General features: G+C 35.7%; 1 protein-coding gene across 3 annotated transcripts in view; it reads left to right on the top strand.

Annotated features, from left to right (window-relative positions):
* The window catches only part of PPP4R3A (protein phosphatase 4 regulatory subunit 3A), a 46,205-nt gene that overhangs the window by 16,941 nt on the left and 3,039 nt on the right, over nucleotides 1-26,225 (top strand). For 2 of the 3 annotated variants that reach the window (XM_075503447.1, XM_075503448.1), the window contains 12 exons: nucleotides 2,419-2,517; nucleotides 4,989-5,606; nucleotides 15,009-15,086; nucleotides 15,188-15,304; nucleotides 15,808-15,924; nucleotides 17,288-17,419; nucleotides 17,515-17,617; nucleotides 18,928-19,086; nucleotides 20,337-20,506; nucleotides 22,334-22,476; nucleotides 25,125-25,315; nucleotides 25,841-26,067. In XM_075503447.1, the coding sequence (XP_075359562.1) occupies nucleotides 2,419-2,517; nucleotides 4,989-5,606; nucleotides 15,009-15,086; nucleotides 15,188-15,304; nucleotides 15,808-15,924; nucleotides 17,288-17,419; nucleotides 17,515-17,617; nucleotides 18,928-19,086; nucleotides 20,337-20,506; nucleotides 22,334-22,476; nucleotides 25,125-25,315; nucleotides 25,841-26,067 (2,154 nt within the window). The remainder of the gene's footprint in view (nucleotides 1-2,418; nucleotides 2,518-4,988; nucleotides 5,607-15,008; nucleotides 15,087-15,187; nucleotides 15,305-15,807; nucleotides 15,925-17,287; nucleotides 17,420-17,514; nucleotides 17,618-18,927; nucleotides 19,087-20,336; nucleotides 20,507-22,333; nucleotides 22,477-25,124; nucleotides 25,316-25,840; nucleotides 26,068-26,225) is intronic. The other variant, XM_075503449.1, reaches the window with a different exon arrangement.

The following is a 26,225-nucleotide window of genomic DNA, read 5'->3' as shown; positions in this document are numbered from 1 at the left end:
AAAAAAAAAGAATGTGTAGAGGTGAAAAAATACTGTCTGAACTTCCATGTATGATAGTAGATGATCTTGTTTAACAAGAACAATTGCTATACTATGGCCAAATATACTTCTGTACATCTGTGACTATAGTTTCCAAAGGCAGCTTTACCTTTGTGTCTTCCCTTTCATTTTTCCTGTGCCTGCCTTCCTACCTCCATCCTTCCTCTCCCCAGAGGAAAAAGGCAGACAGACAGGCCTACCTGTCTTGGTCCAGTGCTGGATTTTATTCAGAGACTTAGAACTTTTGTTTATTCAACTTATCACGGTTAATGTAAATAACGCTATCCTTATTTGTGTTCTTTTAGTCATTTCCCTATTTGTTAGTCATGTTCTTTATAGAGAAGAAAATATGTTTTGATCTTGTTTTAGAAATGGCTTGCTTAGAAATCTAACCGCTTTCACTTAAGTAGAAATGTAATTAGATAGGGATGTTGCAAGTTCTGCTAGGGTCTACTTAAGATTTAGTGTTAAGGTTTTGGTTTTTTTTTAAATGAAATAAGTGCTACTCAGTAGGAAGATGATGAGACAGTGGCCTTGAAAATTACTGCAATATAAATACTAATTGCAGAGATTAATATATTAGATTTTGAACCCGATACATACAATGAATACTGCAGTAAGGTACCTACTGTTTTTTAAAAAAGGTAAAAAAAAAATTTTTTTTTCTTTTGGACCTTCCCTTTCTAAATTTTTGTAAACTGTTATTTTTCTTACTCTATAGGAGTCAGCAGTACTAGGTGCTGTCAATCTGTTATTACCAGAGTATTTGCACCGTGACCTGTCTTGTAGAGAATAAACTATTAATTGTGACTTTCTTCTTCCTTTTGTATTTTGGAGGTGGTCTTCCTAAATCCCTTTCTTCTGTGTACCACCTCTTCCTCAACCCTTTGGAAAAGGAAAAGGTAAACTATTTGCCATTTGCAAGGTAAAGCCATTAGTGCCTCTGAAGCAGTATAGCTGCTCTGGTAATGGCAAATTGATTATATTGTCTTGCTTGACTGAATCCTAATGGAGCTGGCTGATCATGCTATTTAGATTATAGTTTAGTTTAAGGAGTTTTCAAGTAAGTGTGTATCAAAATCTAAATGTAAGATTTCTCTTTGTCCTCGGTGTTAATTTCAATATTTGAAATAAATTAAGCCTAATTAATAAACTGTCTTAAACTTTATAAATGTCTGGCAACTTATAGTGCTTTTGCAAATATTTAAAATTAATTCCTTTAGGAATAATCACTATAAGTAAAATCTATACTTAATGAAGCAAAAATACTGTATTTTATGGTTCTCATTGAAATATTCTCATGTCTCTTGTCTAGTGAGTAAATGCATGTTTTAGCACTTAACTGAAATAATACAGTTTCATGGAGCTATATGTATTTAATATGGCTATATTTCAGCTAGCTGTTATAGGAAGATGAAAGACTTCTGAAATAAAACTTGATTCAACATGTAAATAATGCAGATTATATTTTCTTCTCTTTTCGTGTTTTTTTTTTTATTCTAACAGTTATTTAGCAGACTGTCTGTAAACTACTGCATCAAATACCTTATCAGTGTGTGATATTGCTGTTTGTAGCATCAGCTTCCACTTCCATATAGTGTTTTTGCATGCAATATGAGGGCTCTGATAAACTCTTGAACTATTCTAGTAAGTGGATGAGAGCTTAAGTGTCTGGGTAGTAAACATAGCTAAGCACGGTTTCAGCTAAATTCTAGAAATCTAGGACAAAACATCCTTTCAGAATTGTAGTTTGGAATGAGTAAAAATGGTGTGCGTGGTTCAGTGTAATAGGTATGCATACTCTTAGGCAGTTAACTGTGTGCATATTCAAGTTTCTGTTCTTGTTTAAAGTTTGTAGGCATCTTGGGGCTGCTTTTTAGGCAGCTGTTCTGTGTATTCGCACAGTGTCTTCTGGGGCCTCTAAAAATGAAAAAAAGTGATTGTAACTTTGATCCTACAAAAGATGTGCAGTTTTATGTGGTCCAATTGAAACAGATTTAAAAAAAAAAAAAACAAACAACAAAAAACCTGTTGCTTTCGTTACCCTATTTTATCAGAGGATGCATTGAGGTAGAAGTACATATTCTAGATCAACCTTTTTGAGATTTACAATATTGTGGTCACGTACTTAAGAACTAAAACTTTCAGTATCTTTCTGGAACTTCCTTGTTCCAATTTATACAGAAATGTTTTTAATCCTAAGAATCTCAGAACATATAAAAATCTCACAAAGTATGATGATTACATTTGTATTGTAATACTGTCCTGTCATAATTAGGTGTCAAGCTGTTTTTATTTTAAAATTTTACTCTTTAAACGCTATTCAGGTTTGCAAAATCTGAAATACATTGCCTGAAAATACTCTTCCTCTCTTTAAAGGATACCTTGATTGTGTGGTCTGAAGCTGAAAATTATGATTTGGCACTTAGCTTTCAAGAAAAAGCAGGATGTGATGAAATATGGGAAAAAATATGTCAGGTAAGTTAGATAAATACAACATTGAGACAACCTAAATCATCTTAATGTTTGTGTTCAAAATTTTTAGACTGTTCTAAGAGGTGAATCTGAACACAGTAGATAGAAAGTAAAAACTATCGTCTTAGTCACCTCCCCCAAATTTTGCATTTTTGAGTTTGAAAACTTTCTCCTTCCTCCAGAAATTTTATATGAACTTAAACTATGTTTGGAGGTTTTTTAGAGCATTTTCAGGTCCTTTTGCTTAACCAAACTTTTTAACTCTGTTATTGCCCAAGGAAGTTTAGTTCAAAATGAGTGCTTAAAAAGTTTCATAACAATTAATTTCATAATTAACTTTTTCCAGGTTGGCCAGAATGGTAAAGGTTACCTGTCCAAAGCTTTATTGTAGAGAGAAAAATGTATGTGAGCTCTTAGTGAATTTTAGAATGTATTTCTCATGGATTTAACCATGTCTTATTCACATTTCTCTTTCTACATTTCTCATTCTTCTCTTTCTCTCATCTCACTCTTCTGTTTCAGGTAAGGGGAATATTGAATTCCTCAACAGAACTTTTTTCCATGTAAATGTGACAGTGTGCTTCTGTTGACTGTCAGGGTATGAAAGGTTGATCTGATAGTTGAAGTAGGAGATAGCTCTATCCCTGTATTATCACCTCAAAGCTATAATTTTTACAGTTTAAAGAAATCAAACAATTTATATATAGCATGTATATATGTTAATATGTGCTAATTAACTCATTAGGTTTTACCACTACGACTGGATGACTTTATAGTCACTGAATCAGTATTGTTTCTGAATAACATTTGGTCAGGTATTAACTATTGACCAATACCCAAAAGAGTGTAGTCAATATATTCACTGATTTTAGTTCAATTTGTCAGTTCTTGTTTAGGTTTTTTCTTCCATTCCAAGCATTACAACTTTTCTTAATTTCTAAGCTACATTAGGTGGGGTTTCTCTAAATTTGTCTAATTCTCTCTTTATGCGCTCTCTCTTTCTGTTCTTAACAAACGTCTAGCTCTCTCCACTCTGTCTTTTTGGAGTTTGTTCTCACTGATTTCAGAAATAAAGCAAAAGAATCTGGTTTCGTAATTGCATGTGTATAGATCATTCATTTTTTTTAGGAATTAGTCTTTTCAACAGTTTATCACTTATGTAAATAAGTAGAAAAACATTTCCAGGAACCTTAGCAGTCAAAAGACCAAAAGCTGGGGACAGAAACAAAATGGGGAAAAGGGGAAATTGTGTTCTCAGGAAACACCCAGATAAGAAGCCCAGCTTCCTCAGCCTCATGTAAAGATCTAATATTTTTGTAAGAAACCAGTGTCTTTACATCCTGTTTTGAGGCCATGCTATTGTATTTGTGTCTAGTGTACTTTAAAGATCTTAAGCTTCCTCAGTCATTAAAGCTTCTTCTAAAAGGAAAACTTCGGTACCACTTATACTGGAAGTGGTTGCTGATGTATAAGCAGAACAGTACGTGGGTTTTAACAGCATTCTGGATTTTAAGTATAGGCTTGCTGTTATCCATGAAGAATTATTTCTCCCACATTTTTTTTTGCTGATTTTCAAGACTAAAAAGAACAGTACCTTCTACCGTTCTACACAGCAGTGCCTTTCTGGATTTGACACATCAGGCTCCAAGCAGATACTACAATTAAGTGTCATTAAAGGTGAAACAGTCTGGTGCCCAAGCATCTGTCTCTTTTTTTTTTTTTTTCCACTAATTCGTACTTTCTGCAGTTTCCTCGTTGTATCTCTAGAGAGAGCTTTGCAGGTCCTGTGCCTTGTTTTTCTGACAGCTCCAGATTTCCACTACTGTTTCGTTAACGTTGGTTTGGGGTTTTCTGTTCTTAAAAGGGGATTCTGTGCCTCTCTTGAGTATTTAGAAAGTGCACGGTAACAGATTTTGACTTGCAGCTCCCCAGAACTGAAAAGAACAATTAAATTAACAAGCCTGGCCCCTCTCTTCTGTTTGAGGTAGCAGAAGCTTTGAAAGGCATCAAGAGCAGTTAAGTAGCCTATAGATAAATGTTTAAAGCTGTCACTGCAATAGTGTAATATGGTTTGCATTTGAAAATCTGTCTGCAGAGAATAAAGACTACAAACAAATACCTTAGTTCAGTAGTCTATTAAAAAGTTGTTGTCCGTACTAGTAATTATGAATTTCCTCTTTTATTTGAAGTACTCAGAAAATGTAGGTTTTTTCTTTATTCTTCCTTTTTATAGAAAATAAATAGAGTTAAATATCTAACGTAGAAATAGTTTTGTAAAGCCTTCTGTTTGAAGAAATCTTTTCATTATCTCTTATTTTCCAAACCAGCTGTACTCAACGTCAAACTTACGTTTGCACTTCTATTTAGGCCATACAAAGAAAAAGTGTGTGACATTTGAAATGGTATTTTTTAAAAAGCGTTCAAGTAGCAGTAGACATTAAACTCCACTTTTTTGAACACATCTTATTTTGTAGGTTCAAGGCAAAGATCCTTCTGTCGATATTACTCAGGACCTTGTCGATGAATCTGAAGAAGAACGTTTTGATGATATGTCATCACCAGGTCTAGAATTGCCATCTTGTGAATTAAGTCGACTAGAAGAAATTGCAGAACTTGTGGCATCTTCACTGCCTTCACCATTACGTCGTGAAAAACTCGCACTAGCACTGGAAAATGAGGGCTATATTAAGAAGCTCTTAGAAATTTTTCATGTGTGCGAAGACTTGGAGAACATTGAAGGACTACACCACTTATATGAAATTATCAAGGGAATTTTCCTTTTGAACAGAACTGCACTTTTTGAAGTCATGTTTTCTGAGGAATGTATAATGGACGTAATTGGATGCCTAGAATATGATCCGTCTTTATCACAGTCACGGAAACACAGGGAATTTCTGACTAAAACGGCAAAATTTAAGGAGGTGATTCCTATATCTGATCCAGAGCTGAAGCAAAAAATACATCAGACATACAGAGTACAGTATATTCAAGATATGGTCCTACCCACTCCCTCAGTTTTTGAGGAAAATATGCTATCAACACTTCATTCTTTCATCTTTTTTAATAAAGTGGAAATAGTTGGTATGTTACAGGTAAGTTTCAGAATTTCACAGTCTCTTTATTTGCGCATGGGTAGAGAAAGTTGGATAATTTTTCTTGGAAAGGCTGAGGTGCTTCAGTGGAACCCTCACTTCTGTGATTCTGAAAGTCGTTTTGAAGTATGACATAAAAGGCATGGATTTGAGTACTGAGCTGTTAAATAGATGTTCTTCAATTTCAGATTTTGGACTAGATTCTCTGTAACTGATTTAAATGGAGCAAACATATGTAGAATCCTGAATGAGGCTGTTCAGAATGAATAGTAGTGTTTGCATTTTGAAGGGTTGATAAAAGTCTAATTACTTCACCTAAATTTCACAAGTATAATCTCATACCAGGATATAACTATTTCTAATTTTGAAGTAAATTAAATTAGTTGTTTGGAAAGTACAGGTTCAGAACATAACATTGCCTTAGGTGCTTGAATGTTTTCTTAGTTTGTCTTACAAGTCCCTAAATAATACTGCTTGCAATTACCAGTTTTTCATGATGTATGTCTTACTGCAAATGTAAAGAGATTATATATGCTTTAGATATCTTACCTACATGTCTTAAGTATTCTGCACCAGCCCATGAACTTCCTGAACTGTGTAGGAATAGGTGGCACATCTCTATAATGGGAGCTTCCTAAAGCTTTCAACTAACTCAGCAAAGTGTTACAGCACATGTATTTTGGTTTGTGAATTATGGTTATCTTAATTCTCCTAACACCTAATAAATGAATAGCCACTGTCTTTGTAGGGGCCGTCTGATCTGGAGAAATGGACAAAGTGCTAGATGCTACTGATTAACTTAATCATATTTATCTTCAGTTGAATCTCAGAATGCACCCTGTTTAATTCTGTGGAAAATACAGCAAAGGAGGGTGAAAATTCCATTTGCAAGCTCACATGGCAAATCATTGTCAAAACTAGGCCTTCTGACTCTTCATCCACCACACTCAGTTGATCAGAATACTGATATTATTTAATCCACTCTCTTGGAGCTTTAATCTGTCATGTCTACACATGGAGTATTTGATAAGCAGCTAGATGTGCAAGATGTCACCCAGGCCTGGCAGCTGAGGCATGTGCCTCACTTATTGGAGACAGACTGTCGCTTATTGGAGCAGCCTGGTGGAACACCTGGGGCATCTTCAGTAGTACTAGACCCCACCTTATGCCCAACTGAACCAAACTCTTTGTGTCTGTATGTGTGTCCTTGATAAACAAAGTCACAAATGTGTATCTGAAACAGTCAGAGCTTAATCATTTTGGAGTGGTCAGTTTGAGAAAGTTTACAAGCCTGACTTTGAGAGAGTGCTGAAAAAGATTCAGTTAAGGCGTCTCAACTTGAGTATCCAGTATGACTAGCGTTTCTAAAATATCTTGACCTCTTTGCAAGGATTGCTAAAAGCAAAGTCCTGAGGATGATACATTTGGGTTTGAGGAGGAGGAGGGGAAGAATTATACAGGAGTCTTGGTGTCAGTGGCTGATTCTGAGAGGGATCTTGAAATTTGAAAAGGAAACTGGGCAAGGAGAAAGGGGACCTGATCCTGCAAAATCATGAAGGGCACGTTTGCCAGAAATCCTGAGGTAACTTAATTGAGGACTAGTGGCTGATTAGTTTCCTTTTTTCTGTCTCTTACAACCTGCGTTAGGTTAATAGATGTAGGGTAAGCTCGGGTTAGAATATCAAGGTTTAGTGTGGTTGCGAAACTTGTTAGTTGCCATTTACAGTTGAAATAGAGGCTCAGATCTGATTTTGATTTGTTGTGTGACCACAGGTTTCTGAACCTTATCTTCACTTCTGTTGCTGTTGTCTGTGGTTGAGAATACAATATACTCCGTGTGCGGTGGAGCCAGAAGAATTAGCATTGCATAACTTTCAAAGTTTGATAAATATTTCAAATTGTTCAAGTGCTTTCTACAGCTTTGAGGAGCCAAGTGTGGTAGCACACAAGGAAGAAAATATATCCTGTGCTATGCTGCATTTCCTAGTCCTTTTGCAGTACAGCTCTATAGCACTGAGGGGGAGCTCCCTGAGTTTATAAATAAGAATGCTGGGAATTATTTGACATTGATGATCAATTCTTGGTTTTGAGGGAATTAAAAGAGGCTATCACAAATTATATGCCCGTTGCATTTCTAAGAGATTAAAAGGCTTCACTGATTGATTTTTTTCAAGTTCTCACAGTGTAGCTCTAAGCCAACATTTAAAGCTACTTACCTGGCATTTATTTATTCACTTATTTATAGAGCAATATGTCAGATTGCAGTTTCTGTAATCTCTACCCCCTAAAGTGTCATTATCCCCTTCCCTTTCTCCACCCCCCCATTCCCACAGTCCATGTATAAAATGTATGATACTGTTCCTTCTCATTTCTTTAAGTGGAATAAATAATGTTCTAAGAACAAAATTAGAAGACTGCTTTTGTTGATTTCACTTGTATAACTAATTTTAAGTGGGGTGGGGGGAGTGGGGTGTTATTTCATGGAAGATAAAGTTGTCTGTAATTGAGTTCCTGGCATGCATTATTTCAGAACTTAAGAGATCCTGGTGCTCACTAACCTTATGTGTGTACTTAAGAAGCTGTTTCTTTTATAAGTCATTATTAATTGACGAGTTTCTGGGATGCTTCATGGTAGTTTATTGGGAGCCACGGATGAGTCTCAAGTTCTTAGTTGATGTGTTAACACAGGTTGTTATGCTTCTGCTGTTGACTTTAGGTTGTCTCTCCTGGACCATTGAGGGTGTGACAAAAGAGCTATCTTTTTAGGAAATTTTCTTTCTCAGACTAAAAGTAAACTCTCTGAGCAGCTCCTGTGACATACTGCAACTATTGCGTGTACAACTGAGTTGTTTTATATTCTGTTCTTTTCTCTCTCACTGACTGTGAAGGAAAGGAGAAAAAAAACCTGTTACCTCCACCATGAAAAAAAGATGAGGTCTAAAGAGCCCTTTTTGTGCCAGGCTGTATATTAACTAAAGTGACACTTTGCAATACCCTCATCTCAGATTAGCTCAGCCATACCTTAGCTACAGAAGACTAACTAGAAATTTGTACAAGACTCTGTGCAGATTGTGCCTTATGCTTTTAGACAGGCCAGGTGACTTTATGCAAAATTACCACTGTGTCTTATTTAAGGTATTTGGTGGCAAGATAGGACATCTAAGGTCATTAAAGGTCACTGATATTTAAGGTCAGTTTTTCCATTATAACTAGTGAATTCTGTAAATAGGAATATGCTGATTCTTAGGAATTCCGGCTTTATTAGGAGAGATTTTGGACATCTTTTTAAGAAAAAAAAAAAAAAAAAATATAAATTCTGTAGTCACAGAAGATAGCTGCTTCCATGAGTTTGCTTTCTTTGGTAGATAAATAATTTCTGCCTGTTCTGTGGTAAAACCAAAAATAGAGAACGGATCATCTTTGGCACTTAGGGTTATGAACTGTATTCCTCCCTCCTTCATTCAGGTTAGCTTTCCCATAATCTTTATAAAAATGCTTACACTGATGGGCTTTTCTGAGAAATGGAGGTTAGTTTATTTGTGATTTAATTGTCTAAGATCTGTCATTTTAAGTAACCACATCAAGACCTCATTAAACTAGATACTGTTGGTCATGATGGATAGTAAACCCACGATACCAGTATTTCCAGTCTACAGAATTAACTGCTGTGGAAACTTACTCAATTACAGGTTTTATGATTCGCCATATGTAAGATACGAAAGAGGTATATAATATTTTTTTCCAATTTCAGCCCCTCCTAATATGCTCTTACTGCTTGGGCTCCAGCCTGTTCTAGTCTTGAGATGTCATAGCCACCAAGAAACCTTGCTGAAACATGGAGTTCGCCAAGTTTTGAGAGTGGGGGTGGGACAGGTAAGTGGTGTTTCTTACTTTATATGACGCTCTTTTGCAATTTTAAAAATATATACTAATGTTCACACTGGAGGCCACCAGTTCTTTCCCTTTGTATTATTAACTAGTTCTTAAAAAACAAAAACTTGCAAAACTGCGCCATAGAGTGAGCAAACACTGTTTCCTCCCATTCTCTTCCCCCTTTCTCATTGGCGTATTCTTTTTGCCAGCAAGATCCTGTGGTGTTTTTATCTTCCAGAATACAGAATATTGTTAGGATGACTTTTGAGTATGTGCATTTAGACTTCAGAGTCTTTTATTTTCAGGAAAATGGAGAGTGGATGGGGAAAATTGGATATATGTTAAAATAATTTATGTGCCTAGTAGAGCAGTGATCACATGGTATTACTGTACTAGTAAATCAGCTTTTTAAAATACAGAAATCATATTACTGATAATCCCTATCCCCCTTTTCAGTAACTAAAAAATTGTAGGCATTTAGCTACATCTGTATATTTTACTGGATTTATATATAGCCATAGGCTGTTTTTAATTTTGAAAGTGGTTTTGCAGGTAGTTGCATATTCTTAACAGAACCCTGTGGATGTAAATGTAATTGTCTGTAGTTGTTTTAGAGGAAGAATTGTGTCAGTGCATGTTGGTAGTTTTGCCCAAATGTATTAGGATTGGAACGTCTCCTGCTGGTCTGCTGTTTTGCAGTAGTTGGCTCAGGAATAACTGTGGAGATTTACTTTCAGCAAAATTTACTTTGCAATAAAGTGTAAAAGGATGCCACTTTCTAGGGGAAATGACTTGGTGAAAGAAGTTTGCAAGTGGTGCATGCTAATGATTTCTGAGATTAACTTTTTCATTGTAGAAAATGATTTTCAGTGTGTACAGAAACTCCAAATGTGATCAGGTGGATCCCGCTACTGTTTCAACATGTTGTCTCAAGTAGAAATAGCTTATTGATAGCGAATGAAGGCATGTGTGGGAAGGCACTCTGAGATAAAGAGACTGAAACATTTTAAACTATGAAATCTTCTGGTGTGGTAGCAGGAAGGAATGTATGTTTGAAGCTGTAATTCTCTGTTTGCTGGTAACATTCTATGAAAATTTCACTTTCTCGGCTGAAATATTATTTCTGCCTAAAATGAATATGAAGGTGGAAAATAGGATGGAAAGTATACTCTTTTTCTAGCTTAGGTGTCATTGAGTTTCTTGGATTTTTTTTGAGAAAGGGATGTTTTTTGTCATTTATCTGTAATCACAGACATGAAGTATCTGATAACTGAAAGTTAATTACACTTGAGAGGCCTGCTTTTGAAGAATGCTTTTTTAAGTGCCTTTTGGGAGGAGGAGGGCTGCTTTGAAAGTTGAATCACAAATGTAAATAGTGTCTTTTTTGTGGTCCTACTTCGTCTGTGGGTTTTCTTGTTTTTAAAGTCATAAATGTTTGAGTGAGTAGATGGCCTGACTTAATTTTGTCTTCATGAACTTTGAAAGGTATTAAATCCTAGGAGCATCTACTTAGATCTTGCAAAAGCATAAATGAATATATTTAGTGTTTGGTATATGCATAGTTTATATATTGCACATTTAATAATTTCTGTGCATGGAGAAAATAGCTAGATTCTACAATTACCCCATAAACTATCGTTTGCAGTTTTGTTTTCTTGGAAAACAGTTGTGATCTTCACAACTTCTAAGATACATCCAAATGGGTTTTGATAGTTATCTGTATGAAGAGGCCAGATATGGCAAAGAATTATGCATTTGCATGGTGTTCACTTCACAGACACATTTTTGGGGATTTTTGCAAGTTAGGAAAAAAAAAAAAAAAAAAAAAAAAAAACAAAAAACAGAAAACGTTTAAGCTTGTGTAATTCTAGCATTCAGTGTTGGTGCTTTGTGACTTCTAAAATATATGAACTCTGCTCTCAGACTGTGCATTTCCATGGATTCTGGTAGTGTTGTTCAGGAATGTATCTTTAGATATGCTGCCTTTGTCAGTGATTTTACAGCTTGAGAGAGAGAATCTTGTATTTAAAACATTCATTGCAATCACAATTTTTCTATAAATGTGAGAGTGTTGGGGTTTTTCCCATCACTAACAGCCTGTCTATTGTTCATTAAGCATCTGGAATGAGACAGAGCCTAAATGCATTTCAGGGCTAAGACATAACTGCGAAGTTAGTAATAAGTTGTTTTTATTTTCTTGGAATAACTGCCATTTGCTGCATATTATCCATGTAAGGGTAGGATGTTTCGAACCACGCAAATCCATCTTAATTTGTCTGATTTTAAATAGATCATGGTTGTTTTGAGGCCTAGAGATTTCAGATAATCCTATTAGTTTAAAAATACAATGTATTTAATGGAGTTTGGGAGAAGAGATGGTGTAGGAAATGCTTCAATATTACATTTAATACAGAATTATAAAATACTGTATTATGGTATTTATGTGGAGGGTTGAAAATGGTTACATACTGAACTTCCACAAATTCTTCCTGAAACATTGTCAGCATTGAAGTCTTCTCAATGTTAGGATGTCCCCTCTACAAGTCCCAAATGTTTGCAAGCCCAGTAGCAGGGTGAGCGGGTTGGTCTCTGCTGTGGATGGCCACATCTTGAACTGGGCCAGGGGTGTGGTGGGATCTGGTCAGAAAGCTGAGCTGGGGTCCTGCCCAGCCAGGCCCTGCCTGCCGTGCTCTGCCCGGTAGTGCTGGACGTGCAGCTTCCCCGGCCACCTCTGTCTCTGGGGCTCTGCAGTCGGTCATAAATGAGACCCACATATCACCAGCAGCGCAGGGTCTCCTCCTCTCCTTCCACATTTTGACTTAAAAAATAGTTTGATACTTTGGGTAATATTGTGTACCTTTTTTATGAAGAAGCACACTAATCATGGCTCTGACATCTAAATGCTGAAATTTCCATTATTTTTTCCCAGCTATCATTCTGAGATATTTTTGTGGTATTGACTTGCACCTACTATCAGGTATTATGAAGGAGGTGAGTTGACAGTAAGAATGGAAATAGGGGTTACACTTTCCAATTGGGGATAAGCATGCATCGTCTCAAAAGTTTTGATAGATGAGATGAGTTTTACATCTTGATCAAAATAGCAAAAAGAGAAATGAAAGCAAACTACTTAGCCTTTTCTTAAATGCACTGCTAATCATGGAGAATAACTTGCATGTTCTTCAAAAGAACTGGTGTTTATGGTTTTTGGGGTGGGTTTTTTTTTTCTTTATTTCAGTAAACAAGTATGTCACTATCTTTACTGTGGGTTAGTTTTTGTTACCTGTAATGTCTAACGAGTTAAATATTAGAACAGAAAACTTACCAAGCCATATAACAGCTGGATAGCAGGTAGACAAACATCCTTGTATTCTTTCATCACAGCCTCAGTTATGTTTCTTGAAATCAAAGACCTTAATAGTTGTTTTGAACATGTTTGACTGTTGAAATCTGAAAGTCAAACTTTACATTTCCAGTGCTTGATCCTCCACAGTGAATTTCAGTAAACTTCAAATGAGGCCTCTCCTATCTCTTTTTGTTTTGATTTTGGAGCAGTCACAGAAATAGCCCCTAAAATTGTGTCTGGAAATCATTCTCTGTTCGTTATCACTAGACTGTTGGGTCAGGTTAGAAGCACAGCACAGCATCAAACAGTAGGAAACGTGTGGCATATCCTAAATACAGGGTTTACCTTATAGTGTGGTGAAATGCCTTGTAGGGTAGTAGCTCATGCCAGCCTATTTTGGGTTTATCTGTGTTGTGCGGTGCCATGTAGAGATCCTGGACCGGGTTGTGACAGCATTGTAGCTGCATTAGTGTGGTGTGCTATTGGAACTGAGGTGCTCATTTTCTCAGCAAGGCTGCAAGGTGAGCCTGGATGAGGTACCCAGATAATTTGCAATATAAGAAAACTTATGTGGATGTACGTGAAGTACTTTCATGGTTCTGCTTTATGCTGTGTAAACATAAGCAAGGCAACTTGGGTTTCTAACACTGTGGTTTTGGGCTTGCACGTGGTGTTACTGACTTCACAAGGAGCAACACTCTGACAGCTTTTTGAAAAAATCTATTCATATCTGATGTACAGGTATCTTTTTCAAGCAAGTGCTGTCTTACTACTGTATAACATTGGGGAAAGGATGGGGGAAGACTTATTTCCGTTTTAATCTTCTAGTTGTTAGAACTGTAAAGGTTATGGGAAGCTAAGTATTGCTGCTGCTTTCAGTCTAAATACATGCTTGTAATGTATTGGCTGCCGTTTCTAGTTTTGCTAAGGTACAGCTGCATGAAAAATCATGGAATGGTTTTTGATTGCTGCCAGCCAGAATGCCCAATAAATGCTGTATGTAATAGGAACAGTTAATTTTGATTTGGTTTTTGGAATTTTGATTTGGTTTCTGGAATTTTGATTTGGTTTCACAGCACTGGGGGGAAAGACTCTCACCTCGTTCCTGCTGTTACGCAGCTCTCCCTTTGTTGTGTCCTTGCTTTATTTCTGCTGCAAAGATCTCATAACATTCCAAAGATATATGTGTATGTAGGGCTGAGTGGGAGATGACGTTTATCAAAATATGTAAACAGCTGAAGCAAGGGTATTATAGTGTGTTTTAGGGGGGCAGGCACGTGACAAGGGGGAAGAAAGTTAGAGAAGAAGTCATAGCCAAAATGAGGAGCGTGGCAGTAGAAAATAGAAAAAGGACAGCCAAAAGGCAATACAAGATACATTGTAACTGAGAATGAAGTGTTGGGGGGTAGGGTGGTGTTGAACATGATAAAAGCTCATGTCCTGGTTTTGGCTGGGATAGAGTTAATTTTCTTTCCAGTAGCAGGTATAGAGCTGTGTTGTGGATTTAGGATGAGAATAATGTGATAACACACTGATGTTTTAGTTGTTGCTAAGCAGTGCTCACACTAGTCAAGGATTTTTCAGCTTCCCATGCTCTGCCAGGTGCACAAGAAGCTGGGAGAGGGCACAGCCAGGACAGCTGACCCCAACTGGCCAAAGGGCTATTCCATACCATATGGCATCATGCTCAGTATATAAACTGCGGGGGAGGGGGGGGAGTTGGCCGGGGAGCAGCGATTGCTGCTCAGGGACGGGTTGGGTGTCAGTCAGCAGGTGGTGAGCAGTTTCATTGTGCATCAGTTGTTTTGTACATTCTATTATTATTATTATTAATAATTATTTTCTCTTTCTCTGCTGTCTTATTAAACTGTCTTTATCTCAACCCATGGGTTTTACTTTTTTTTCCAATTCTCTCCCCCATCCCACCGGGGAGGAGGGAGAGGGTGAGCAAGTGGCTGTGTGGTGCTTAGTTGGCAACTGGGTTTAAACCGTGACAGCTCAAAACCAAGATTCATGTTAATTTGTTTGAAAATTGAATTAGTTGATACTGGTAGTGATTAACTACAGTACACAAGCGTATGTTCTCTTAATTGCAGGAGGCATAGTTTAGAAGAACTTTATATTATATTTGGATGCCTTTTGATATTGTCAAGTAAACAAATGGTATTGTTTTGCCTTTGTAGGAGGATGAAAAATTTCTGACAGACTTGTTTGCACAACTAACAGATGAAGCCACAGATGAGGAGAAAAGACAGGAATTGGTAAGAAATCTGTAAAATCTACTTGAAAGGGACAGTTAATACAAAGTGATACGTGCATCTTTTTTTTAATTACTAACTAGTATCTTATTTCTGTTTTTCAGGTAAATTTTCTGAAAGAGTTTTGTGCGTTCTCTCAAACACTGCAACCTCAAAACAGAGATGCATTTTTCAAAACCTTGTCAAATATGGGCATACTGCCAGCACTAGAAGTCATATTGGTAAGTCAGCTGAATTTTATGTGTGGTAACAATTTTGTTTATCTCCAGAGAGGTTTTTTAAAAAGTAAGTATGCTAAACTTCAGTCATATGGTTTTCTGAAGTGTTTGCTTCGTTTGTCTTGTCTTAGCTTGAGATTCAGAACATTTGAAATATTTTGTAAAACTTTAAAAGCAGTTACAATATGACGTTGGTAAGTGCCCTGGCATTCTTATATTTTTGTTTTCTTATTCGCTTTCCTATCTTTACATGCTTCTTGGTGTACAATTAAGTAAGAAAATAGGGAAATAGACCAAAGGGCAGGGAAGTCGTAAAATTTATTTTGCCCAACAGTTATCAGATGTACAAAGCAGAGGTTAGGGTCAATTCAGTTTTAGAATACAGTTTTAGTAATAGTTAGGTATGACTTGTAAGTAGGAGTTAAAAGCTGTATGCTTTCTGTTTTTCATTCCATTTCAGCCTTTTCTTTTAAGGAAAGATAAATTATTTTATTTGACTTTTCCAGGGTATGGATGATGCACAAGTACGAAGTGCAGCCACTGATATATTCTCATATTTGGTTGAATATAACCCATCCATGGTACGAGAGTTTGTTATGCAGGAAGCGCAGCAGAATGATGATGTAAGTAGAGGGTCCCCATAGATGTGTGTATTGTTTTTTGAAATTACTGTTTTATATTTATAACTCTATTAATGACATGAGCCCTAGTTCTGAAGAGGTATGGAATATAGTCATGATGGTTACAGGATACTGAACTACCATGTTTTTAAAAGTTCTGTTAGTCAGGTGAGATGAGTGTTCACTCGTTTACTTATTCTTGTTCCATTGTGTGTAAAGTAAAACAGGTTACCATAAACCACCGTTTTGCTTAACATCAGCTGTCATACAAGCAAAACAAAATGGTTTTGAATGATGCCCCCCTTCAAATGCAAAATACAAATTTCGGTCTTGATCTTAGCATGTACATGTGGTTTTAATTTACTTGTAAGAAACCTGTGTTTGGTTTACTATCACACACATTGAAAGTGGAATTATGGTCCTAAGAGTTTAAGAACCCCTTCTGACAGAGGTTTACATTTCCCAGAGATCCTCTGTAGCTGATTAATAAATACAGAATGCTAGCACACAACTAGTAGTAAGAAAGGTGTTTCAAAGTGGTATTCAGTGGAGAAACCCATCACACTACCTTTTTCATAGAGGAGATACTTAATGTTTTTTCTTGTATCTGCTAAAAACATGCCAGAGAACAGAAAGCTGCTGGTGCTGCTACTTCTGTACTGGAAGAAGGGGGCAGCTGGGACAGGGAATATCACTGGTGGTTCCAGCCACTTGAATCTGATGGCTGTCCTCTTTTATGGGGGACAGTGGTAAGCAAGCAACTTCAGTGTAGGGATTCCTAAATGTAAACATTATTTTCTGCTTGTATGTGTTCTTGTTTTCTGCAAATACATGTTGGGGTTATTTTCAGGTGAAAATAATCTCATCAAGTTCAATAGCATTATAAAATTTACTGTTGTATGTTTGTGGAAATAAAACTCTTGGTATGTATTCCAAAGGGGGATACAAATTAAAACTTAGTCTGAAAATGCTTCCAGAAATAAGTTGAATTTTGAGACTGTTAAGTATCTGCCTCTGTACTTCTTATTTTGTGGTGTTTCAGTTCAGACTAAATTCTAAATTAGATTGTTAATTTCAGAACCATTTTTAGTTGCTTTGAAAGATTCTTCTTCACTGCTCGCCTTCTTACTGTTGAACCACTGACCAGAATGTGTCACTGTCATGTAAAGTTAATTTGTTTCTGTTAAGTTGGGGGGGGGGGGTGGGGGTGGTGTTTGTTTGGTAGTTGTTTACATTTTACAAAATTTTGATAGAACACCATTTTTAACCAGGTGGTAACCCTTTTAGAAGATAATTTCAGATTTGGGGCAAGGGAGTAGCATTAGAATTGATTTTTACCTTTTTTTCTTTTCCCCCCTCCCGTTAGGATATCTTACTCATTAACCTCATTATAGAACACATGATTTGTGACACAGATCCAGAACTTGGAGGGGCAGTGCTACTCATGGGTTTGCTTCGTACTTTAGTTGATCCAGAAAATATGCTTGCCACTGCCAATGTAAGTAAATACCTTCAAATGAAATTACAGTTGTTTTTTGTAGAGTATTTGGTGATATGTTACATATATAACTTTTTTTTATTATTATTCTTTAGAAAACAGAAAAGACAGAGTTCTTGGGTTTCTTCTACAAACATTGTATGCATGTTCTGACAGCCCCTTTATTGGCCAATACTACAGAGGACAAGCCTAGCAAAGGTAATGCCTCTCTGGATGTTGGGCTCATCAAGGCTGTTGAATGTCAATGTGTAAAAGAGAGTAACTGTCAAAGGATGTTTTCTGTCTTAAAGAGAATCTAAGTCTATAATACATAGTTTGAAGTAAAATGTTGATTAATGATTTAGTCATTTGAATAATTTATAAGTACATAAAATTCAGCATTTCTGAATTGCATTCACTTCTGATTTAAGAAGTGAAAAGCACTTGCTGCAGCTTTTGCTTCAGCAAAAATGAAAATATTTGTATAATTTTTAGTAACTCATGGGACTGTTCAGTGACATAGACTTGTAAACATGCGTAAATGTTTTTTAAGGTCAGGGATTACTAGAGAGGATGAAAAATTGCCCTTGAGAAGCTGTGTATCACAATACTGTGCTGAATTTGAGGGTATTGGTTCTAAATCAGACTAAGAAAGCAGAGATCAGTGATGAAGTAACTGTTCTTGCTGGCTATTAGCAGCAGTACTGTTTGTTTATTAATATTATAACACATCCAAAATGGATGTAAAAGGAGGTACATAAATGATACATAAATGTTCTGTAAACTTTTAAATTTATTGTATAGATTTCCAAGGGATGAGTTAAATTAATCTGTTTTATCTCAACTGGCTTCCAGATAGATTGGAAGTGAGATTTTTACTATTTAAAATACTTGTGTTCTTTAATGGTCAACAATCTGGTAATATTTTTAAAAAGGTAGCATTACCTTTTAAAAAAGATTAAATCTAACATGTATTTAGTTTATTTATTATTTGTCTACTTAAAAGCAGGATTTGAGTTACTTTTTTGTATATGCTGATATGAATATGTCTTAGAAGTATTAAAAGAGCCTGAGATATTTCTTGCATAGTACTTCTGTTAAAAGGCATAGTAGATCACATTTTTGGTACAAACTTAGTCAAGGTACTGTATATAGGGCAATATTTTATGATATAGACATGTGGGCATCATAATGAGATTTGGTTAAACAAGTCTGCTTACATTAGTGTTAAGTTCTGTACTCTCTGCGCATTCAAACGCTGATTTAAGACAGACAAAATGTAATTGTTTCTGTAGTTTAAGAGGGTTTTCTGCCATATCTGTATAAATAGAAAATATTCAGTCCATAACAGGCTTGCTCAATTTCTACTTTAAAGGCTAAACATACCCTCCAGCATGTTCTCTAAACTATCTGTGGGAATATACAAGAACTTGGAAACGTTTACCAGACTGCAGTTGGATTTTTGAAGTTAGCTTCTGAAGGCAATATCCTAGATACATTTAATTATTTTGGGTTTGTTTTTATTACAGATGATTTTCAGACAGCCCAACTCTTGGCATTAATACTGGAATTGCTAACTTTCTGCGTAGAACATCATACTTACCACATAAAGAACTACATCATTAACAAAGATATCCTGCGAAGGGTACTCGTTCTCATGGCCTCAAAGCACGCTTTCTTGGCATTGTGTAAGTTTGTAAGCTAAAGAATAAACTAGTATTTTGTGAACGTGAAGTGTTACATATCTTCATTCTGCTGGAAGAAAACTGTTCACAGATCATGACAATTTGTGACTGAATACAGAAATTCTACTATTATGCTCTGTGTTTCTCATACCGATTTATAGATATGTCAGCCAGTATTAGTAAATAATTTTGCGCTTATAGGTGTCTTTTTTTTTTCCCTAAAAAGCAGAAGGATTTTTCTTAATTTCAATGTAGAGGTGAATTGAAAAGATGGTATCTCCATATTGAATATCCTAAGAGAACCATTGTAATTTTTGATACATTTTTAGTAGAAATTATCAGAGGTATTTAATTAGAGATACGGTTATCAGACTGCATTAAACAGCACAGAAGTTCAGTGTGCTGCTCTTCAAACGCTGACAGTTTCTTGACCATGCTCAGCACAGTAATAGTAAAGCGGTGTGACTTAATTCTGGAGGCAAGTAAGAGATTTTTTCCATGATTCTGTTGTGCACATAGAGTAAAGCAAAGCCTAAAGTTGACTGAGCAGTACCATACAATAACTACCACCTTTTAAATTTCTAACTGAATCACCTGAGTTTGGTTTTAGAACCCTTGAATCATCTTTTTTCAGGTACATCTAGTTGCTAACCAAAACGTGCTGCCTTATAGTGAGATGATACTCTACTTTCTGTTTATGCATGGACATTCAAATGCTTGTGTACGCTTTGGAGTTTTAGAAAGAGCTTTAAACTGAATGTAAATTTGTGTGTGAAGAAAATGTCATTTGCCAATTTTAAAATGAGATCGTTTGCATCCTAATCAAATAGGTCTTAATTGAATGTAATCAAACTTACATTTGAATAACAGGAATGATAAGCAGATTTCCCAGTTCTACTGAGAAAATACTTTACCTTTACCATCAGTAATTTAAAAAATCAAAAATATACCTTTATGTTAGTAGTAATATAGTTAAACAGTAGTATATTATTTCTTTACTGAACAGAGGTGGTTTCACTTTTACAATTATGTTGGAGGATTTCTTTATGATAAAATAGATGAGTAATCTTCAGCAGTATAGTCAAGACTGTTGAGAAGTAGTGAATAGCTGAATGTATTACCTGCTCCTAATAATGTAATGCTGTAAAAGAACTGTGATTGCAAATTGCCCTAACTAATGCTGAGTAATTTCTGGATTTTTTTCTTTCAAATTCAAAAATTTAAAAATTCTTTTGACAACACTTCTGTTTCAGGTGCTCTTCGTTTCAAGAGAAAGATAATTGGACTAAAGGATGAATTCTATAACCGTTACATAATGAAAAGTTTTTTGTTTGAACCTGTGGTCAAAGCATTTCTAAATAATGGTTCCCGTTACAATCTGATGAACTCTGCCATAATAGAGATGTTTGAATTTATCAGAGTGGTGAGTGCTGTTATATGCTGAAGATAATTACTGTATTGTTTAATCTTGTAGTTCAAGACGAGTTTTCTTTTTGCTTGTACCCTAAGTTATGCTATCATAGTGATGGGACCATATGATACTGTGTTGAAATGAACTTTCTTTTGTATCAGTTACATATTCGTACATGTTCTTTCTTACATTCAAACAGTACCATGACTTGAAAATTAAATTCACTTGATACTCAGTGTACTCACAGTACCCAGATCTGCAAAGGCAGCCCTAATCAAGTTTCATCGTGCAGATTGGATGGGCCTGTTATGACAGGAATGTAATTTGAAACTACTGCTACAAAAACATCAAATTTAGTCATGCTCTATAATGTCAGTTCAACAGAATATAGAAACATACCTAAGAGATATCAGTCTTTTTGGATTATATTAATGGAGTGCTACAAAGTCCCTTCCATGGGGAGTCTGTTAAAATATTCATGCCAGTTTGGCTGTCTGCATCTAGATTCTGACAAGATGCTGTACAGACTGTAACAGTGGTAAGTGGGGCCAAGCTAGGGTGCAGACAGTCGTGGAGGACTAAGTGGGTGAGGAAAAAAGGAGGCTTTGTCACTGCTTGAAATCTTCTGTGCTGGTGACCTCCTTCCTCTTTGAGTTGGGACTCAAGGTAATTCAAGACTGAGATGACTTGATCATCGTGGAAGAGCTGATTTAAAAATGGTTTTGAAGCTATGAAAAAAGTTAATCCATATAGGTGGCCCTGACTTTTGTGCTGTGGTCTTTCAGTACTCCATGGGATTGCATACTGATTCTACAGTTCATGCTATGAGGAAATAAATCATCTTTTATTCTCTTAGCCTCCTTTTCACATAGGTACCCAGGTTGCATTTCCAGAATATTTCTTGGTATCTGAAATATTTTTTGTCAATTTTCTTTCATTCAGGTTTATTCTTAAAGAGCTCAAATAAAAAAAAAAAAAAGTGTGCTTTTGTTAGTACTGATGTATTACCATTCGTAAGAGGTGACGTTTGAGCATATAACCAAAAAAGAAAATAACCAGTATATTAAGATTTATGTTGCTTTGGTTGTCTGTAGTAGATGGTAATTTAGGTGTTTGTTCTGCAGTGTATTCCAGGGGCTGTGCAGTACTAAGAAAGCCAAACAATGCACAGGAGCAATTTTCCTACTGCAATATGCAGACCTGTGGTAGTCTCAGCTGTCTAGAGTGGCTTTGGGCAGCCACAACGCTAAACTGAAATAGCAGAACAGCTGGGAGGTTTTTGTAAAGGACCTTGACCAGCAGTGTATGGCCACAAAGGAAAAAAACTTGATGTTAGTTTCTGATGAAAAATACCTTCCTTGTTCTCATCCTAAACAAAAATGCATTGAATAATTATTTTTACGTAATTTATTCATGCAAGGAAAGAAGCAAGATGAATGCTAAGACTGTGTCTCGTAAACATATTTTTAATTGTCTGATTACAACAGGTGTCAGTTAATCTATCAATATAAAAATATTTATAAGTTACAGCAGGAAAGACCTTTTAGAATTGGTTTTGGTAAAATTTCCTATCAGGGTTTTAGGTTCTGTTCATGTGTTTTGAAGGAGATATTGGTGGAAAATTGCTGCTATTATGCCTGTTTCGCTAATCAAATATTTGAAGCTCTAGATTTTTAACTTCACTTGTATGCATAATACTCATTTTTATATAAGCTTATTAATATGATGCTTCCTATGGAATGTTTAAAAATAATCTCTCATTTCAGTTACTTTTTATATTGTATTACATAAATTCATTTGAATGAAAACAAGTCACTTTATGTTTGTCCATTCCTATAGGAAGATATAAAATCGTTAACAGCTCACGTAATTGAAAATTACTGGAAGGCACTGGAAGATGTAGATTATGTGCAGACATTCAAAGGACTGAAACTACGATTTGAGCAACAAAGGGAAAGACAAGATAATCCCAAACTTGACAGGTAAAATGCACTAAATGCTCTTATTAGTATATCAGTGCTTTAATTCTGGTTTGGGAATATTGGTGGGTTGTTGTATGATAGTGGGAAATGTAAATAATTTAGACTCCTGCTTGCATCTCAGGCATTGTTGAATTTACTTGATTAATAGTGTGATTTCCAGATGTGTTGCTTCAAACTCTTGATCAGCTTTCAGCTAACATATTAGTTGCTGGACCAGTAATAATGCTAAGTTGTCATATCCTAAACTTATGTACACTTTTGTAATGAGGCTGGAAGCCCATCAAGTATCTGAAGTTCATTTGCTTAAATAACAGATTCCTACTGTTTGATTTGAAAGGTTGTTCAGTTGTGAATTACCATTCTGTGGATTTTTCCTTCAATAATTTACATCAGATTTCCTTTCATTTTAGTTAGTTGCAGGAGTAGATATTTAGATAAGTTCTACCAAAATGATTGAGAAATAGAATATACAAAGAAATTTTCAGAGGATGCTTTTTTGTCATTGTTAGATATGCTGATGGAGTAAAAAGCAATCTGATATAACACTTGAAGCATTCCTTCTGTTTGCCAGAGCAAAAGTTCCCTTCCTTAGTACACAGTTACCCAAGGTTAAAAGGTTAAGGTATATAAAAGTAGGAAGTTTAGGACTTTTTACTCCATTTATTTTTGGCAAATGGTATTACTTTTATGTGTCATTTCATTCGAACAAAATGGACTGCTTGTGTGAATAGATGAGTTACTCTTAAGAATTGTTAGCAAGATCTGTTCTTGTTCTGTTGTCTGGAATTAGTTTGAAAACACATTAAAAAATTAATCCTGATTAGTCATCTGAAATTACAGACTTTTAAGTTATTTTATTTTCTGCCACAAGATTTCTTAACCAATATTTAAATTTGAGACTTGTACAATTAAAATGAGAGTATAATCATAGATTTGTTTTAAAATGTTGAAGCACTTTCACGAGTATATGTGGGATCTGCAGTTTTGAGTACTAATGTTTTACAGGTGAGATGATATTATTTTGGCTTGTGTCAGCTAAGCTTATCACTTAAACAGCTGTGAAATTCAAGCCTACGATTCTTACATTAATGCATGTGTTGGAAAGAACACTCAGCCGCTTCCTTCAGTAATTTCCATCCAGTATAGGAAGTAAAACATGAGTGTTTTCTTGGCTTAAGTTGAGTGAAGTTATTGTGTGTAGTTGTGCCGCATGAGTTTATTCAACAGAAAATTGCAGCTTCAATAAATTTGTAGCTCAACTGGCCCAGTTTTTACCTTTTTCCTACATTTTATATAGTGGCTGCACAAGCCCTGTCACAATCCATGTAATTTCTTAAGTGAAAACCCAGGAATAATAAAATGCAAAAATAAGAAGAATCTGTTTACACATTTGAGCAAAGAATAGTTCAGTAAGGAAGGAGGCCAAAAATTTTGTTGACATGGGCCACAAAAGTATTCAGAAGAGTGCCACTTAAATAATAGTTTTGCAGTATTAGCAGAACTTGAATTTAAATGCAATGTAAAATAATGCAGTATGAGTAGATCCAGATGATAGTGTTGGCAAGCAAATTATTCAGAATTAGATTTATTTTTAAAAGTACATTTAGCATTCTTATTTAATACCTTGTAATTTCTTAATTTCTCTCTTCTGGCTTTTTCCTGCAGTCAGTAATGCAAGACCTTTTTTCTAAATAGAATAAGCTCAGATTGTAGTATTAACATTTTGATTCCAGTAACAGAGGCTTTATGAAAAACATTAAATTTCAGGCTTACATTGTGGCCAGTAAATTTTGAACAAGTGCTACAGAAAATTTGTCAAGGGTTTCATGTTTTTATTGGAAATTGTTAGAATCAACACCTAGCAACAAAGAGTTTTTCAACCTCTCTTCCACGTCTCCTCCCCCTGTCCTTCAGGGTGCACATCACTGTCCCTCTCCTCCAAGGCCATAATACTGCTTCTGTGAGAAAAAAGAAAAGAAAGGTGGAGCTGAGACAGACCAATGCTAATAATAGATCACATGGGCAGGTAGAAGTAGCACTTTCTATCCAAGGCTCTGAAGAATGGAAAATACTGATAGTGACTAAAAATTGTGACAGGTGGATGTGGCAGAAAAACATAGCTGTCTTTTTAATGTATCTGTTTTAAACTGGAGTCATATTGAAGTTAGATTTTGGGTGTTGGTTTTGGTTGGTTTTTTTGTTTTTTTTTCCTTTAACACATTGGACCCCAAATACTGATGAGTTACAAAGTATTTTCAGAAAATAAGTCTATAGTTTCAAAACTCTTTGTTTTACAACTTTTTATTTACCACTGCAAACTGTTAAACCAAGCCTGAATGCAACACTTTAGTGACATTTATTAAAATTACCTTTAACAGTGCTGTCTGTAAGCGACAGAATTTTAGACAGATAGAGTAGTCTGAATGTGCTATTTGCAGAGTTGTACTTTATTTGATTCTTTATAAAGAAAAGTTTTTAATATTTGCATTGAAAATACAAAGATTCACATTACAGAATGATTTGCTGCTATTTTTATTGCTCTACAGTATTTGTATCTGTAAGCTGTCACTGTAAATGTCAAGTAGAAGTTTTATTACTAATATGAGTTGTTTCTGGAATCAAAAGTTTTAAAACTTACTGTTCTGCAGCATGCGCTCCATTTTGAGAAACCATAGATACAGAAGGGATGCAAGAACCCTGGAGGATGAGGAGGAAATGTGGTTTAATACTGATGAAGATGATATGGAAGATGGAGAGGCAGTGGTGCCCCCTTCTGACAAAACTAAAAATGATGAAGATATTATGGACCCTATCAGTAAATTCATGGAAAGGAAAAAATGTAAGTGAGAAGAAGAATGCCATATGGCTCATGCAGAAGCCATAACTTGTATTCTTTAGTCCTACTGCAATGAAGGATTTGCATGTATTTATTCTGAAGTTCCTAGATTTTGAAATTGTGATACCAAGTTGGCAGACCACCCCTTCAAAACAAGTTTTGTTGTCTTTAAAAGCAGAATGATGTGAAATGTTGTTGTTGATTTCTTAAAGTATTTGAATGACAATCTTAGCTGATAGTCAACTTTTCCTGTGTTTTATTCAGGTTTAGAATTCAAAATTTTTGATGTAAATGTTCAGGTGATATCATTGGTAGAATAAAAGAGTTCATTCCTGGCCAATGACAACAGCTGGTAGGTGGTATAGTAGTATGAAAAAAAAGAAAAAGCCTATGATGACTCACTTTACCAAGTTGTACATACAGTATTAAGCCTTTTCCCACACACTAAAGTGATTTGTAATTAAATGTTTCGCTCAATAATATTGCTTTACTTTAGCTTTTTTTTGGTGGTGTTTTTTTTCTCTGCAGTAAAAGAGAGTGAAGAAAAGGAAGTTCTTCTGAAAACTAACCTTTCAGGTCGTCAGAGCCCAAGTTTCAAGCTTTCCTTTTCCAGTGGTACAAAATCTAACCTTACCAGCCAGTCATCTGCAAGTAATCTGCCTGGATCCCCAGGGTCTCCCGGATCCCCAGGGTCCCCTGGGTCTCCAGGATCAGTTTCTAAAAGCACATCTCAGATGGCAGCTATTACAACTAAGGTAATTTTGAATGGACATAGGTTGACTTCATTGTTACAGACTAGGAATTTGCTTTAGCATCTCTCTCAAGTTTGTGTGAATCTGACATGTTAAGCACTAATGGACTGTCTGGTTTGTGTGTTCTTTTAGCCTGGCCTTTAGTATTTTTAAGGAGATCT

This window comes from Mycteria americana, chromosome 5 (assembly GCF_035582795.1).
Source record: "Mycteria americana isolate JAX WOST 10 ecotype Jacksonville Zoo and Gardens chromosome 5, USCA_MyAme_1.0, whole genome shotgun sequence".
In the NCBI taxonomy this organism is placed as follows: Eukaryota; Metazoa; Chordata; class Aves; order Ciconiiformes; family Ciconiidae; genus Mycteria; species Mycteria americana.
The sequence above is the reverse complement of the archived record's forward strand: the minus strand, read 5'-3'. Positions and strand labels throughout refer to the sequence as shown.